General features: G+C 50.5%; 1 protein-coding gene across 1 annotated transcript in view; it reads left to right on the forward strand.

The window, feature by feature from the left end:
• LOC311229384 (uncharacterized protein) overlaps positions 1 to 13,494 on the forward strand; it is a gene marked incomplete at its 5' end in the record, with an annotated part of 210,927 nt that extends 197,433 nt beyond the window's left edge. The window contains 2 exons of the mRNA XM_084315472.1: positions 5,205 to 5,429; positions 13,126 to 13,494. Of these exons, the coding sequence (XP_084171598.1) occupies positions 5,205 to 5,429; positions 13,126 to 13,136 (236 nt within the window). The 3' untranslated portion in view covers positions 13,137 to 13,494. The remainder of the gene's footprint in view (positions 1 to 5,204; positions 5,430 to 13,125) is intronic.
• Positions 13,495 to 15,478: the final 1,984 nt, after the last annotated feature.

Genomic DNA, 15,478 nt, shown 5'->3' on the forward strand with positions numbered 1-15,478 from the left:
TGTCTGGCTGTCCTACTGCCCTGCTGTCTGGCTGTCCTACTGTCTGGCTGTCCTACTGTCTGGCTGTCCTACTGTCTGGCTGCCCTACTGCCTGGCTGCCCTGCTGTCCTACTGTCTGGCTGTCATACTGTCTGGCTGTCCTACTGTCTGGCTGTCCTACTGTCTGGCTGCCCTGCTGTCCTACTGTCTGGCTGCCCTACTGCCTGGCTGCCCTGCTGTCCTACTGTCTGGCTGTCCTACTGTCTGGCTGTTCTACTGTCTGGCTGTCCTACTGTCTGGCTGTCCCACTGTCTGGCTGCCCTGCTGTCCTACTGTCTGGCTGTCCTACTGTCTGGCTGTCCTACTGTCTGGCTGTCCTACTGTCTGGCTGTCCTACTGCCTGGCTGCCCTACTGTCTGGCTGTCCTACTGTCTGGCTGCCCTGCTGTCCTACTGTCTGGCTGTCCTGCTGTCTGGCTGTCCTACTGCCCTGCTGTCTGGCTGTCCTACTGCCCTGCTGTCTGGCTGTCCTACTGTCTGGCTGTCCTACTGCCTGGCTGCCCTACTGTCTGGCTGCCCTACTCTCTGGCTGTCCTACTGTCTGGCTGTCCTACTGCCTGGCTGCCCTACTGTCTGGCTGCCCTACTGTCTGGCTGTCCTACTGTCTGGCTGTCCTACTGTCTGGCTGTCCTACTGCCTGGCTGCCCTACTGTCTGGCTGCCCTACTGTCTGCCTGTCCTACTGTCTGGCTGCCCTGCTGTCTGGCTGTCCTACTGTCTGGCTGTCCTACTGTCTGGCTGTCCTACTGCCCTGCTGTCTGGCTGCCCTGCTGTCTGGCTGTCCTACTGCCCTGCTGTCTGGCTGTCCTACTGCCCTGCTGTCTGGCTGTCCTACTGCCTGGCTGTCTGGCTGTCCTACTGCCCTGCTGTCTGGCTGCCCTCCTCCTGTCTGCCGGCTACAGGCTGCAAGCGCTCTCTCTCTCTGCTACCGACCTGCAGGCATGCGCTGTGTATCACCACGGCCTCATCGCTTAAATAAAGTACTAATCGACCGCAGGAAAAAAAAGCTACATCATGTACGTTATGTTATAGCCAGGGGCGTAAAAAGTACCCAGAAATTATACTTAAGTGAAAGTATGGATTGGGTACCGTACCGTCTCAAAAACGTACTCGAGTAAAAGTCAGAGTATCTGGCTAAAAACACACGTGAGTACAAGTAAAAAAAAGTTTCTACTTTGAAATGTACTTAAGTACAAAAAAGTTAAAGTAAAAACGTTGTAGACCACTAGACTAAGACACCCACCCTGATACAAACACAGCTCTCACCACTAGACTAAGACACCCACCCTGATACAAACACAGCTCTCATCACTAGACTAAGACACCCACCCTGATACAAACACAGCTCTCATCACTAGACTAAGACACCCACCCTGATACAAACACAGCTCTCACCACTAGACTAAGACACCCACCCTGATACAAACACAGCTCTCACCACTAGACTAAGACACCCACCCTGATACAAACACAGCTCTCACCACTAGACTAAGACACCCACCCTGATACAAACACAGCTCTCACCACTAGACTAAGACACCCACCCTGATACAAACACAGCTCTCACCACTAGACTAAGACACCCACCCTGATACAAACACAGCTCTCACCACTAGACTAAGACACCCACCCTGATACAAACACAGCTCTCACCACTAGACTAAGACACCCACCCACCCTGATACAAACACAGCTTTCACCACTAGACTAAGACACCCACCCACCCTGATACAAACACAGCTCTCACCACTAGACTAATACCACCCACCCTGACACATATGTAATTATTTGTAAATATAGCAATATATTACTTATGGCTATAACACAACATACAATATGTTTCCTGTGGTCGGTAATTTATTTCACACAGTATGAAAGTGGCCCAGATCAGAATTGAAAAGGTCAAATTGTGATTTTGTTCTGTTCACACTGCTCACATTATGGGCCCCGGGGTCTGCAGTGAGAAGGGACCCTATGGGGGGCGTGTTCAAACTGGCAGAAGTTTGAAACTGGGTGTCGTTGCCATGGACACTTGTTGTTGTTGTTGTTGTTGCCGTTGCCATGGACACCTGCTGTTGTTGTTGCCATGGACACCTGTTGTTATGCTTCTTTGTCATCTGAGATCCCGGTCGCCAACAACAACCACTGCTCTGCCTCAGTGCCTCCACTTACTGCTCTCTACCTTCTCCTAGACTTACTGCTCTCTACCTTCTCCTAGACTTACTGCTGTCTACCTTCTCCTAGACTTACTGCTCTCTACCTTCTCCTAGACTTACTGCTCTCTACCTTCTCCTAGACTTACTGCTGTCTACCTTCTCCTAGACTTACTGCTCTCTACCTTCTCCTAGACTTACTGCTGTCTACCTTCTCCTAGACTTACTGCTCTCTACCTTCTCCTAGACTAATGATGTGTGTGTCTGTCTGTGTGTCTCTCTGTCTCTGTGTCTCTGTGTGTCTCTCTGTGTCTCTGTGTCTCTGTGTCTCTCTGTGTCTCTGTGTCTCTCTGTGTCTCTGTGTGTCTCTGTGTCTCTCTGTGTCTCTCTGTGTCTCTGTGTGTCTCTGTGTGTCTCTCTGTGTCTCTGTGTCTCTCTGTGTCTCTCTGTGTCTCTGTGTCTCTCTGTGTCTATCTGTGTCTCTCTGAGTATATCTGTGTCTCTGTGTCTCTCTGTGTGTCTCTCTGTGTCTCTGTGTGTCTCTGTGTGTCTCTGTGTGTCTCTCTGTGTGTCTCTCTGTGTGTCTCTCTGTGTATATATGTGTCTCTGTGTCTCTTTGTGTGTGTCTATCTGTGTCTCTCTGTGTGTCTCTGTGTGTCTCTCTGTGTATCTCTGTGTCTCTCTGTGTATCTCTGTGTCTCTGTGTGTCTCTGTGTCTCTGTGTGTCTCTCTGTGTCTCTGTGTGTCTCTCTGTGTATCTCTGTGTCTCTCTGTGTATCTCTGTGTCTCTCTGTGTCTCTCTGTGTCTCTGTGTCTCTCTGTGTCTCTGTGTGTGTCTCTCTGTGTCTCTGTGTGTGTGTCTCTCTGTGTATCTATCTGTGTCTCTGTGTGTATCTCTGTGTATCTCTCTGTGTCTCTGTGTCTCTCTCTGTGTCTCTGTGTGTCTCTGTGTCTCTGTGTGTGTCTCTCTGTGTGTCTCTCTGTGTCTCTGTGTCTCTGTGTGTGTATCTCTATCTGTGTCTCTCTCTGTGTATCTGTGTGTGTCTCTCTGTGTGTCTCTTTGTGTCTCTGTGTGTGTCTCTCTGTGTGTCTCTTTGTGTCTCTGTGTGTGTCTCTCTTTGTGTCTCTCTGTATCTCTATCTGTGTCTCTCTCTGTGTATCTGTGTGTGTCTCTCTGTGTGTCTCTTTGTGTCTCTGTGTGTGTCTCTCTGTGTGTCTCTTTGTGTCTCTGTGTGTGTCTCTCTTTGTGTCTCTCTGTGTCTCTCTGTGTGTCTCTTTGTGTCTCTGTGTGTGTCTCTCTTTGTGTCTCTCTGTGTCTCTCTGTGTGTCTCTTTGTGTCTCTGTGTGTGTCTCTCTTTGTGTCTCTGTGTGTATCTCTATCTGTGTCTCTCTCTGTGTCTCTGTGTGTGTCTCTCTGTGTGTGTCTCTCTGTGTCTCTCTCTGTGTATCTCTGTCTCTCTGTGTATCTCTGTGTCTCTGTGTGTCTCTGTGTCTCTCTCTGTGTATCTCTGTCTCTCTGTGTATCTCTGTCTCTCTGTGTCTCTCTCTGTGTCTCTGTGTGTCTCTGTGTCTCTCTCTGTGTGTCTCTCTGTGTGTCTCTATGTGTCTCTGTGTGTCTCTCTGTGTCTCTCTCTCTGTGTCTCTGTGTGTGTGTATCTCTATCTGTGTCTCTCTCTGTGTATCTGTGTGTGTCTCTCTGTGTGTCTCTTTGTGTCTCTGTGTGTGTCTCTCTGTGTGTATCTCTGTGTATCTCTATCTGTGTCTCTCTCTGTGTCTCTGTGTGTGTCTCTCTGTGTGTGTCTCACTGTGTCTCTGTGTGTGTATCTCTGTGTGTGTCTCTCTGTGTGTCTCTGTGTGTGTGTGTGTGTGTCTCTCTCTCTCTCAATTCAATTAAATTCAATTCAAATGGCTTTATTGGCATGACGTACTTCTACATGTTGCCAAAGCAATATTAAACATAAACATGGATTACAAGCAGATATAAGTACATACAAAATATCATTGTAAAATAAAACATCAAATATTACGGTGTAAACATGTCAGGTGACTGTCACTCACTGTCCCTCAGTTTGTGGCAGGCAGCAACATGTAGGCTGCTGCTAGCTCACAGCTTGTTGAGTCCTCCCCTAGTAGGACTGGTAGTTTTTCTGTATCTGGTAGTGCAAGAAAGCCTTTTGTTATTAATTTTTTTTTAAATGTGTTTCTCTAATATATTTATATTTTTCACATTTGGTGAGGAAGTGCAACTCAGTTTCAGGCTCACTGAGGATGCAATGACAGCACAGCCTTTGCTCTGCAAGAAGCCAGGTTTTCCTGTGCCTCCCCTTTTCAACAGCGAGGCTGTGCTCACTCAGTCTGTATTTTGTCAAGGTTCTTTTTAGTTGTTGATCAGTCACCATGCTCAAATAGTCTGCTATGGTGTACTGTCGATTTAGAGCCAGATAGCACTGCATTTTGCTCTGTGCTTTTGTTTGTGTTTTCCAATAGGTGATGTAGTTTTGTTTTAGCTGTGTAGTAATTTGATTTATTCTGATTTATTCTGATTGGTGATGTGTTCTCTCTCTCTCTCTCTCTCTCTCTCTCTCTCTCTCTCTCTCTCTCTCTCTCTCTCTCTCTCTCTCTCTCTCTCTCTCTCTCTCTCTCTCTCTCTCTCTCTCTCTCTCTCTCTCTCTCTCTCTCTCTCTCTCTCTCTCTCTCTCTCTCTCTCTTCTCTCTCTCTCTCTCTCTCTCTCTTCTCTCTCTGTGTCTCTGTGTGTCTCTCTGTGTGTCTCTCTCTGTGTGTGTCTCTATCTGTGTGTCTCTGTGTGTCTCTCTGTGTGTGTCTCTGTGTGTGTCTCTCTGTGTGTGTCTCTGTGTGTCTCTCTCTCTCTTCCCCCCCTCTCTCTCTCTCTCTCTCTCTCTCTCTCTCTCTCTCTCTCTCCCTCCCTCCCTCCCTCCCTCCCTCCCTCCCTCTCTCTCTCTCTCTCTCTCTCTCTCTCTCTCTCTCTCTCTCTCTCTCTCTCCCCCCACCACAGCTCCAGCAGACGCCTGCTCTCTCCCCATGGAGGAGGGGGGCTGTGGCCGCTACACCCTGCGCTGGTACTTCAACACCCTGTACGGCGCCTGCAGACCCTTCATCTACAGCGGCTGTGAGGGGAACAGCAACCGCTTCCTGCACCAGGAGCTGTGTGAGGAAAGCTGCCTGCTGGGGGTGGAGCCTGCACTGAGGGCGGAGCCTGCGCTGGGGGCGGAGCCTGCAGGTACACACACACACACACACACACAAATCAAATCAAATGTATTTGTAAGGCCCGACATCACACGTTAATGTCCCCATGGGCCGGACATGTCTTCTTTAAGGCCCGACATCACACGTTAATGTCCCCACGGGCCGGAAACGTCTTCTTTAAGGCCCGACAACACACGTTAATGTCCCCATGGGCCGGATATGTCTTCTTTAAGGCCCGACAACACACGTTAATGTCCCCATGGGCCGGACACGTCTTCTTTAAGGCCCGACAACACACGTTAATGTCCCCATGGGCCGGACACGTCTTCTTTAAGGCCCGACAACACACGTTAATGTCCCCATGGGCCGGACACGTCTTCTTTAAGGCCCGACAACACACGTTAATGTCCCCCATGGGCCGGAAACGTCTTCTTTAAGGCCCGACAACACACGTTAATGTCCCCATGGGCCGGACACGTCTTCTTTAAGGCCCGACAACACACGTTAATGTCCCCATGGGGCCGGACACGTCTTCTTTAAGGCCCGACGACACACGTTAATGTCCCCATGGGCCGGACACGTCTTCTTTAAGGCCCGACAACACACGTTAATGTCCCCATGGGCCGGAAACGTCTTCTTTAAGGCCCGACAACACACGTTAATGTCCCCATGGGCCGGACACGTCTTCTTTAAGTCCTGACAACCCACGTTAATGTCCCCATGGGCCGGACACGTCTTCTTTAAGGCCTGACAACACACGTTAATGTTCCCTATGAGCCGGACACGTCTTCTTTAAGTCCTGACAACAGACGTTAATGTCCCCATGGGCCGGACACGTCTTCTTTAAGGCCCGACAACACACGTTAATGTCCCCATGGGGCCGGACACGTCTTCTTTAAGGCCCGACAACACACGTTAATGTCCCCATGGGCCGGACACGTCTTCTTTAAGACCCGACAACACACGTTAATGTCCCCATGGGGCCGGACACGTCTTCTTTAAGGCCCGACAACACACGTTAATGTCCCCATGGGCCGGACACGTCTTCTTTAAGGCCCGACAACACACGTTAATGTCCCCATGGGCCGGACACGTCTTCTTTAAGGTCCGACAACACACGTTAATGTCCCCATGGGCCGGACACGTCTTCTTTAAGGTCCGACAACACACGTTAATGTCCCCATGGGCCGGACACGTCTTCTTTAAGGTCCGACAACACACGTTAATGTCCCCATGGGCCGGACACGTCTTCTTTAAGGCCCGACAACACACGTTAATGTCCCCATGGGGCCGGACACGTCTTCTCTAAGGCCCGACAACACACGTTAATGTCCCCATGGGCCGGACACATCTTCTTTAAGGCCCCGACAACACACGTTAATGTCCCCATGGGCCGGACACGTCTTCTTTAAGGTCCGACAACACACGTTAATGTCCCCATGGGCCGGACACATCTTCTTTAAGGCCCCGACAACACACGTTAATGTCCCCATGGGGCCAGACACGTCTTCTTTAAGTCCGACAACACACGTTAATGTCCCCATGGGCCGGACACGTCTTCTTTAAGGCCAGACAACACACGTTAATGTCCCCATGGGCCGGACACGTCTTCTTTAAGGCCCGACAACACACGTTAATGTCCCCATGGGCCGGACACGTCTTCTTTAAGTCCTGACAACACACGTTAATGTCCCCACGGGGCCGGAGACGTCTTCTTTAAGGCCAGACAACACACGTTAATGTCCCCATGGGGCCGGACACGTCTTCTTTAAGGCCCGACAACACACGTTAATGTCCCCATGGGCCGGACACGTCTTCTTTAAGGCCCAACAACACACGTTAATGTCCCCATGGGCCGGACACGTCTTCTTTAAGGCCCGACAACACACGTTAATGTCCCCATGGGCCGGACACGTCTTCTTTAAGGCCCGACAACAGCACGCTAATGTCCCCATGGGCCGGACACGTCTTCTTTAAGGCCCGACAACACACGTTAATGTCCCCATGGGGCCGGGCACGTCTTCTTTAAGGCCCGACAACACACGTTAATGTCCCCATGGGCCGGACACATCTTCTTTAAGGTCCGACAACACACGTTAATGTCCCCATGGGCCGGACACGTCTTCTTTAAGGCCCGACAACACACGTTAATGTCCCCATGGGCCGGACACGTCTTCTTTAAGGTCCGACAACACATGTTAATGTCCCCATGGGCCGGACACGTCTTCTTTAAGGCCCGACAACACACATTAATGTCCCCATGGGCCGGACACGTCTTCTTTAAGGCCCGACAACACACATTAATGTCCCCATGGGGCCGGACACGTCTTCTTTAAGGCCCGACAACACACGTTAATGTCCCCATGGGCCGGACACATCTTCTTTAAGGCCCGACAACGCACGTTAATGTCCCCATGGGCCGGACACGTCTTCTTTAAGGCCCGAGAACACACGTTAATGTCCCCATGAGCCGGACACGTCTTCTTTAAGGCCCGACAGCACACGTTAATGTCCCCATGGGCCGGACACGTCTTATTTAAGGCCCGACAACACACGTTAATGTCCCCATGGGACGGACACGTCTTCTTTAAGGCCCGACAACACACGTTAATGTCCCCATGGGCCGGACACGTCTTCTTTAAGGCCCGACAACACATGTTAATGTCCCCATGGGACGGACACGTCTTCTTTAAGGCCTGACAACACACGTTAATGTCCCCATGGGCCGGACACGTCTTCTTTAAGTCCCGACAACACGCGTTAATGTCCCCATGGGGCCGGACACGTCTTTTTTAAGGCCCGACGACACACGTCAATGTCCCCATGGGGCCGGACACGTCTTCTTTAAGACCCGACGACACACGTTAATGTCCCCATGGGCCGGACACGTCTTCTTTAAGGCCCGACAACACACGTTAATGTCCCCATGGGCCGGACACGTCTTCTTTAAGGCCCGACAACACACGTTAATGTCCCCATGGGGCCGGACACGTCTTCTTTAAGGCCCGACAACACACGTTAATGTCCCCATGGGGCCGGACACGTCTTCTTTAAGGCCCGACAACACACGTTAATGTCCGCATGGGCCGGACACGTCTTCTTTAAGGCCAGACAACACACGTTAATGTCCCCATGGGCCCGACACGTCTTCTTTAAGGCCCGACAACGCACGTTAATGTCCCCATGGGCCGGACACGTCTTCTTTAAGGCCCGACAACACACGTTAATGTCCCCATGGGCCGGACACGTCTTCTTTAAGGCCCGACAACACACGTTAATGTCCCCATGGGGCCGGACACGTCTTCTTTAAGACCCGACAACACACGTTAATGTCCCCACGGGGCCGGACACGTCTTCTTTAAGGCCCGACAACACACGTTAATGTCCACATGGGCCGGAGACGTCTTCTTTAAGGCCCGACAACACACGTTAATGTCCCCATGGGCCGGACACGTCTTCTTTAAGGCCCGACAACACACGTTAATGTCCCCATGGGCCGGACACGTCTTCTTTAAGGCCCGACAACACACGTTAATGTCCCCATGGGCCGGACATGACTTCTTTAAGACCCAACAACACACGTTAATGTCCCCATGGGCCGGACACGTCTTCTTTAAGGCCCGACAACACACGTTAATGTCCCCATGGGCCGGACACGTCTTCTTTAAGTCCTGACAACACATGTTAATGTCCCCATGGGGCCGGACACGTCTTCTTTAAGGCCCGACAACACACGTTAATGTCCCCATGGGCCGGACACGTCTTCTTTAAGACCCGACAACACACGTTAATGTCCCCATGGGCCGGACACGTCTTCTTTAAGGCCCGACAACACACATTAATGTCCTCATGGGCCGGACACGTCTTCTTTAAGGCCCGACAACACACTTTAATGTCCCCATGGGCCGGACACGTCTTCTTTAAGGCCCGACAACAAACGTTAATGTCCCCATGGGCCGGACACATCTTCTTTAAGGCCCGACAACACACGTTAATGTCCCCATGGGGCCGGACACGTCTTCTTTAAGGCCCGACAACACACGTTAATGTCCCCATGGGCCGGACACGTCTTCTTTAAGGCCCGACAACACACGTTAATGTCCCCATGGGGTCGGACACGTCTTCTTTAAGGCCTGACAACACACGTTAATGTCCCCATGGGGCCGGACACGTCTTCTTTAAGGCCCGACAACACACGTTAATGTCCCCACGGGGCCGGACACGTCTTCTTTAAGGCCCGACAACACACGTTAATGTCCCCATGGGCCGGACACGTCTTCTTTAAGGCCCGACAACACACGTTAATGTCCCCATGGGCCGGACACGTCTTCTTTAAGACCCGACAACACACGTTAATGTCCCATGGGCCGGACAACGTCTTCTTTAAGGTCGACAACACACGTTAATGTCCCCATGGGCCGGACACGTCTTCTTTAAGGCCAGACAACACACGTTAATGTCCCCATGGGCCGGACACGTCTTCTTTAAGGCCCGACAACACACGTTAATGTCCCCATGGGCCGGACACGTCTTCTTTAAGTCCTGACAACACACGTTAATGTCCCCACGGGGCCGGAGACGTCTTCTTTAAGGCCCGACAACACACGTTAATGTCCCCATGGGGCCGGACACGTCTTCTTTAAGGCCCGACAACACACGTTAATGTCCCCATGGGCCGGACACGTCTTCTTTAAGGCCCGACAACACACGTTAATGTCCCCATGGGCCGGACACGTCTTCTTTAAGGCCCGACAACACACGTTAATGTCCCCATGGGCCGGACACGTTTTCTTTAAGGCCCGACAACAGCACGCTAATGTCCCCATGGGCCGGACACGTCTTCTTTAAGGCCCGACAACACACGTTAATGTCCCCATGGGGCCGGACACGTCTTCTTTAAGGCCCCGACAACACACGTTAATGTCCCCATGGGCCGGACACGTCTTCTTTAAGGCCCGACAACACACGTTAATGTCCCCATGGGCCGGACACGTCTTCTTTAAGGCCCGACGACACACGTTAATGTCCCCATGGGCCGGACACGTCTTCTTTAAGGTCCGACAACACATGTTAATGTCCCCATGGGCCGGACACGTCTTCTTTAAGGCCCGACAACACACATTAATGTCCCCATGGGCCGGACACGTCTTCTTTAAGGCCCGACAACACACATTAATGTCCCCATGGGGCCGGACACGTCTTCTTTAAGGCCCGACAACACACGTTAATGTCCCCATGGGCCGGACACATCTTCTTTAAGGCCCGACAACGCACGTTAATGTCCCCATGGGCCGGACACGTCTTCTTTAAGGCCCGAGAACACACGTTAATGTCCCCATGAGCCGGACACGTCTTCTTTAAGGCCCGACAGCACACGTTAATGTCCCCATGGGCCGGACACGTCTTATTTAAGGCCCGACAACACACGTTAATGTCCCCATGGGACGGACACGTCTTCTTTAAGGCCCGACAACACACGTTAATGTCCCCATGGGCCGGACACGTCTTCTTTAAGGCCCGACAACACATGTTAATGTCCCCATGGGACGGACACGTCTTCTTTAAGGCCTGACAACACACGTTAATGTCCCCATGGGCCGGACACGTCTTCTTTAAGGCCCGACAACACACGTTAATGTCCCCATGGGCCGGACACGTCTTCTTTAAGACCCGACAACACACGTCAATGTCCCCATGGGGCCGGACACGTCTTCTTTAAGACCCGACGACACACGTTAATGTCCCCATGGGCCGGACACGTCTTCTTTAAGGCCCGACAACACACGTTAATGTCCCCATGGGCCGGACATGTCTTCTTTAAGGCCCGACAACACACGTTAATGTCCCCATGGGCCGGACACGTCTTCTTTAAGGCCCGACAACACACGTTAATGTCCCCATGGGCCGGACACGTCTTCTTTAAGGCCCGACAACACACGTTAATGTCCCCATGGGCCGGACACGTCTTCTTTAAGGCCCGACAACACACGTTAATGTCCCCATGGGCCGGACACATCTTCTTTAAGGCCCGACAACACACGTTAATGTCCCCATGGGCCGGACACGTCTTCTTTAAGGCCCGACAACACACGTTAATGTCCCCATGGGCCGGACACGTCTTCTTTAAGGCCCGACAACACACGTTAATGTCCCCATGGGCCGGACACGTCTTCTTTAAGGCCCGACAACACACGTTAATGTCCCCATGGGCCGGACACGTCTTCTTTAAGACCCGACAACACACGTTAATGTCCCCATGGGCCGGACACGTCTTCTTTAAGACCCGACAACACACGTTAATGTCCCCATGGGCCGGACACGTCTTCTTTAAGGCCCGACAACACACATTAATGTCCTCATGGGCCGGACACGTCTTCTTTAAGGCCCGACAACACACGTTAATGTCCCCATGGGCCGGACACGTCTTCTTTAAGGCCCGACAACAAACGTTAATGTCCCCATGGGCCGGACACATCTTCTTTAAGGCCCGACAACACACGTTAATGTCCCCATGGGCCGGACACGTCTTCTTTAAGGCCCGACAACACACGTTAATGTCCCCATGGGCCGGACACGTCTTCTTTAAGGCCCGACAACACACGTTAATGTCCCCATGGGGCCGGACACGTCTTCTTTAAGGCCTGACAACACACGTTAATGTCCCCATGGGGCCGGACACGTCTTCTTTAAGGCCCGACAACACACGTTAATGTCCCCATGGGCCGGACACGTCTTCTTTAAGGCCTGACAACACACATTAATGTCCCCATGGGCCGGACACGTCTTCTTTAAGGCCTGACAACACACATTAATGTCCCCATGGGCCGGACACGTCTTCTTTAAGACCCGACAACACACGTTAATGTCCCCATGGGCCGGACACGTCTTCTTTAAGACCCGACAACACACGTTAATGTCCCCATGGGCCGGACACGTCTTCTTTAAGGCCCGACAACACACGTTAATGTCCCCATGGGCCGGACACGTCTTCTTTAAGGCCCGACAACACATGTTAATGTCCCCATGGGCCGGACACGTCTTCTTTAAGTCCTGACAACACACGTTAATGTCCCCATGGGCCGGACACGTCTTCTTTAAGGCCCGACAACACACGTTAATGTCCCCATGGGCCGGACACGTCTTCTTTAAGGCCCGACAACACACGTTAATGTCCCCATGGGCCGGACACGTCTTCTTTAAGGCCCGACAACACACGTTAATGTCCCCATGGGCCGGACACGTCTTCTTTAAGGCCCGACATCACACGTTAATGTCCCCATGGGCCGGACATGTCTTCTTTAAGTCCTGACAACACACGTTAATGTCCCCATAAATCAAGAACAAAACAAAAACACCATAAAGTCCAAAATTTTTTAAATAAATGCAACACTCCCAGACATACCCCACGCGAAGGTACGGAAAAACTCACTAAAACCTAGCAATAGGAACACACACACACTCACACACACACACACACACACACACACACACACACACACACACACACACACACACACACACACACACACACACACACACACACACACACACACACACACACACACACACACACACACACAGTGATAATGTACTGTGGAGAGAGGTCTGACTATAGACACACAACCCCCCCACACACACACTTCCTCTCTCCTACATCACGGTACACTAACTGGGTCACACAGAGTACGCCGCAGTAACAGGTGTGTTGTTCTGTGTTCTGTGTTCAGCAGGAGACTGAAGAGATGGAGCCGGCGATGGATGTCCAGAAGAGGACATAGAAAGATATATAAATGTCGGCAAGGTCTTGAAAAATACACCCGTTTCACAGACACATATTTGCCTCAATCACAGTTTGTCACCGTTTTGCATATTTATTATTTCATTCAAAACAGACTTTTATAACCTTTGACCCCCTCTGGTTCCGGGGTCTTGCATCGTCAGATTAACCGTGCCGCTCTATTTGAACCTCTGGCCTCTTTTACCGCTGTAGTTTACAGTGCTGTAGTTTAAAGTGCTGTAGTTTACAGTGCTGTAGTTTAAAGTGCTGTAGTTTAAAGTGCTGTAGTTTACAGTGCTGTAGTTTAAAGTGATGTAGTTTAAAGTGCTGTAGTTTACAGTGCTGTAGTTTACAGTGCTGTAGTTTACAGTGCTGTAGTTTACAGTGCTGTAGTTTAAAGTGCTGTAGTTTACAGTGCTGTAGTTTAAAGTGCTGTAGTTTAAAGTGCTGTAGTTTACAGTGCTGTAGTTTAAAGTGCTGTAGTTTAAAGTGCTGTAGTTTAAAGTGCTATAGTTTAAAGTGCTGTAGTTTAAAGTGCTATAGTTTAAAGTGCTGTAGTTTAAAGTGCTGTAGTTTAAAGTGCTGCAGTTTAAAGTGCTGTAGTTTACAGTGCTGTAGTTTACAGTGCTGCAGTAGAGCAGGACCTTTGCTGTTAATCCACTGCCAGTGTGTCCCCGTTAAATCACTCAAACTAAGAAAAGATTAAGATAAGATAAGGTATTTCTGATACAATACTTGACAGTAGTAAACTTGGGTCCCGACTGTAGCAATGTGATTCCATTGAAAACAACCTATAATACGAGCAGGACACGGATATTCCTGTAGTAATTAATACGAGCCCATTTATGTGACGGGATGTGTGTAGAACCGAGCGCATGCATGTCATCAAGTCAGGCCAGATCCCAAGACACTGTATATGAGACAAGATATTCCTTTATTGACCCAGTTGGATAGCAGCATGGGGGACGGGGGGAGGGGAGGTACAGGCATGGGCAGGGTAATAGTAGAAAGACGTAAATATAGGCAATCAAATTAGATCAGAATATAAGAAATATGAGAAAAAATAAAGGTAAGGTGCAGTATACACAAGGTGCACACAAGGTACAGTATACACAAGGGACCCTAACTGGCACGATATACGTCATACGTTGTAGCAGAGCATTCCTGTCTTTATGAATCAAAAGAAAGCTCTCTACACGGTGTCCGCTACCCGGCATTCCTTCTGCACTCTGAATGTTTGGAGTCGGTGTGTGTTCGCTGTTCGCTGGCATTCATCAGCTCATTGGAGGTTGACAGAGTCGGCTCGAGATCAATCCCCCCCGCTCCACCTGGCAGCCCCGACCAAAACACTCCCACTGTCTCGTTGCTACGATTGACAGCTTGGAGCCCCTTTCCGGACCTGAAGACGGGTTGCTTCCAGGGTCTCTACGGCAACAGCCAGCGAGGCTCGTCAAAGTGCCTGGCCCATTTCCCAGCAGCTCCGACCCAGTTCTGTAGCGGGACATCATCCGAAATTTACACGAGGCAAATTAAATGTGTCTTTTTGCATATCCCTAGTTACACATACACACCGTCCTCATATCCATCCTAGTTACACACAGTCCTCATATCCCTCCTAGTTACACACAGTCCTCATATCCCTCCTAGTTACACACAGTCCTCATATCCCTCCTAGTGACACACAGTCCTCATATCCCTCCTAGTTACACACAGTCCTCATATCCCTCCTAGTTACACACAGTCCTCATATCCCTCCTAGTTACACACAGTCCTCATATCCCTCCTAGTTACACACAGTCCTCATATCCCTCCTAGTTACACACAGTCCTCATATCTCTCCTAGTTACACACAGTCCTCATATCCCTCCTAGTTACACACAGTCCTCATATCCCTCCTAGTTACACACAGTCCTCATATCCCTCCTAGTTACACACAGTCCTCATATCCCTCCTAGTTACACACAGTCCTCATATCTCTCCTAGTTACACACAGTCCTCATATCCCTCCTAGTTACACACAGTCCTCATATCCCTCCTAGTTACACACAGTCCTCATATCTCTCCTAGTTACACACAGTCCTCATATCCCTCCTAGTTACACACAGTCCTCATATCTCTCCTAGTTACACACAGTCCTCATATCTCTCCTAGTTACACACAGTCCTCATATCCCTCCTAGTTACACACAGTCCTCATATCCCTCCTAGTTACACACAGTCCTCATATCCCTCCTAGTTACACACAGTCCTCATATCCCTCCTAGTTACACACAGTCCTCATATCCCTCCTAGTTACACACAGTC

Source organism: Notolepis coatsorum (genome assembly GCF_963971535.1).
Source record: "Notolepis coatsorum genome assembly, chromosome: 6".
Classification (NCBI taxonomy): Eukaryota; Metazoa; Chordata; class Actinopteri; order Aulopiformes; family Paralepididae; genus Notolepis; species Notolepis coatsorum.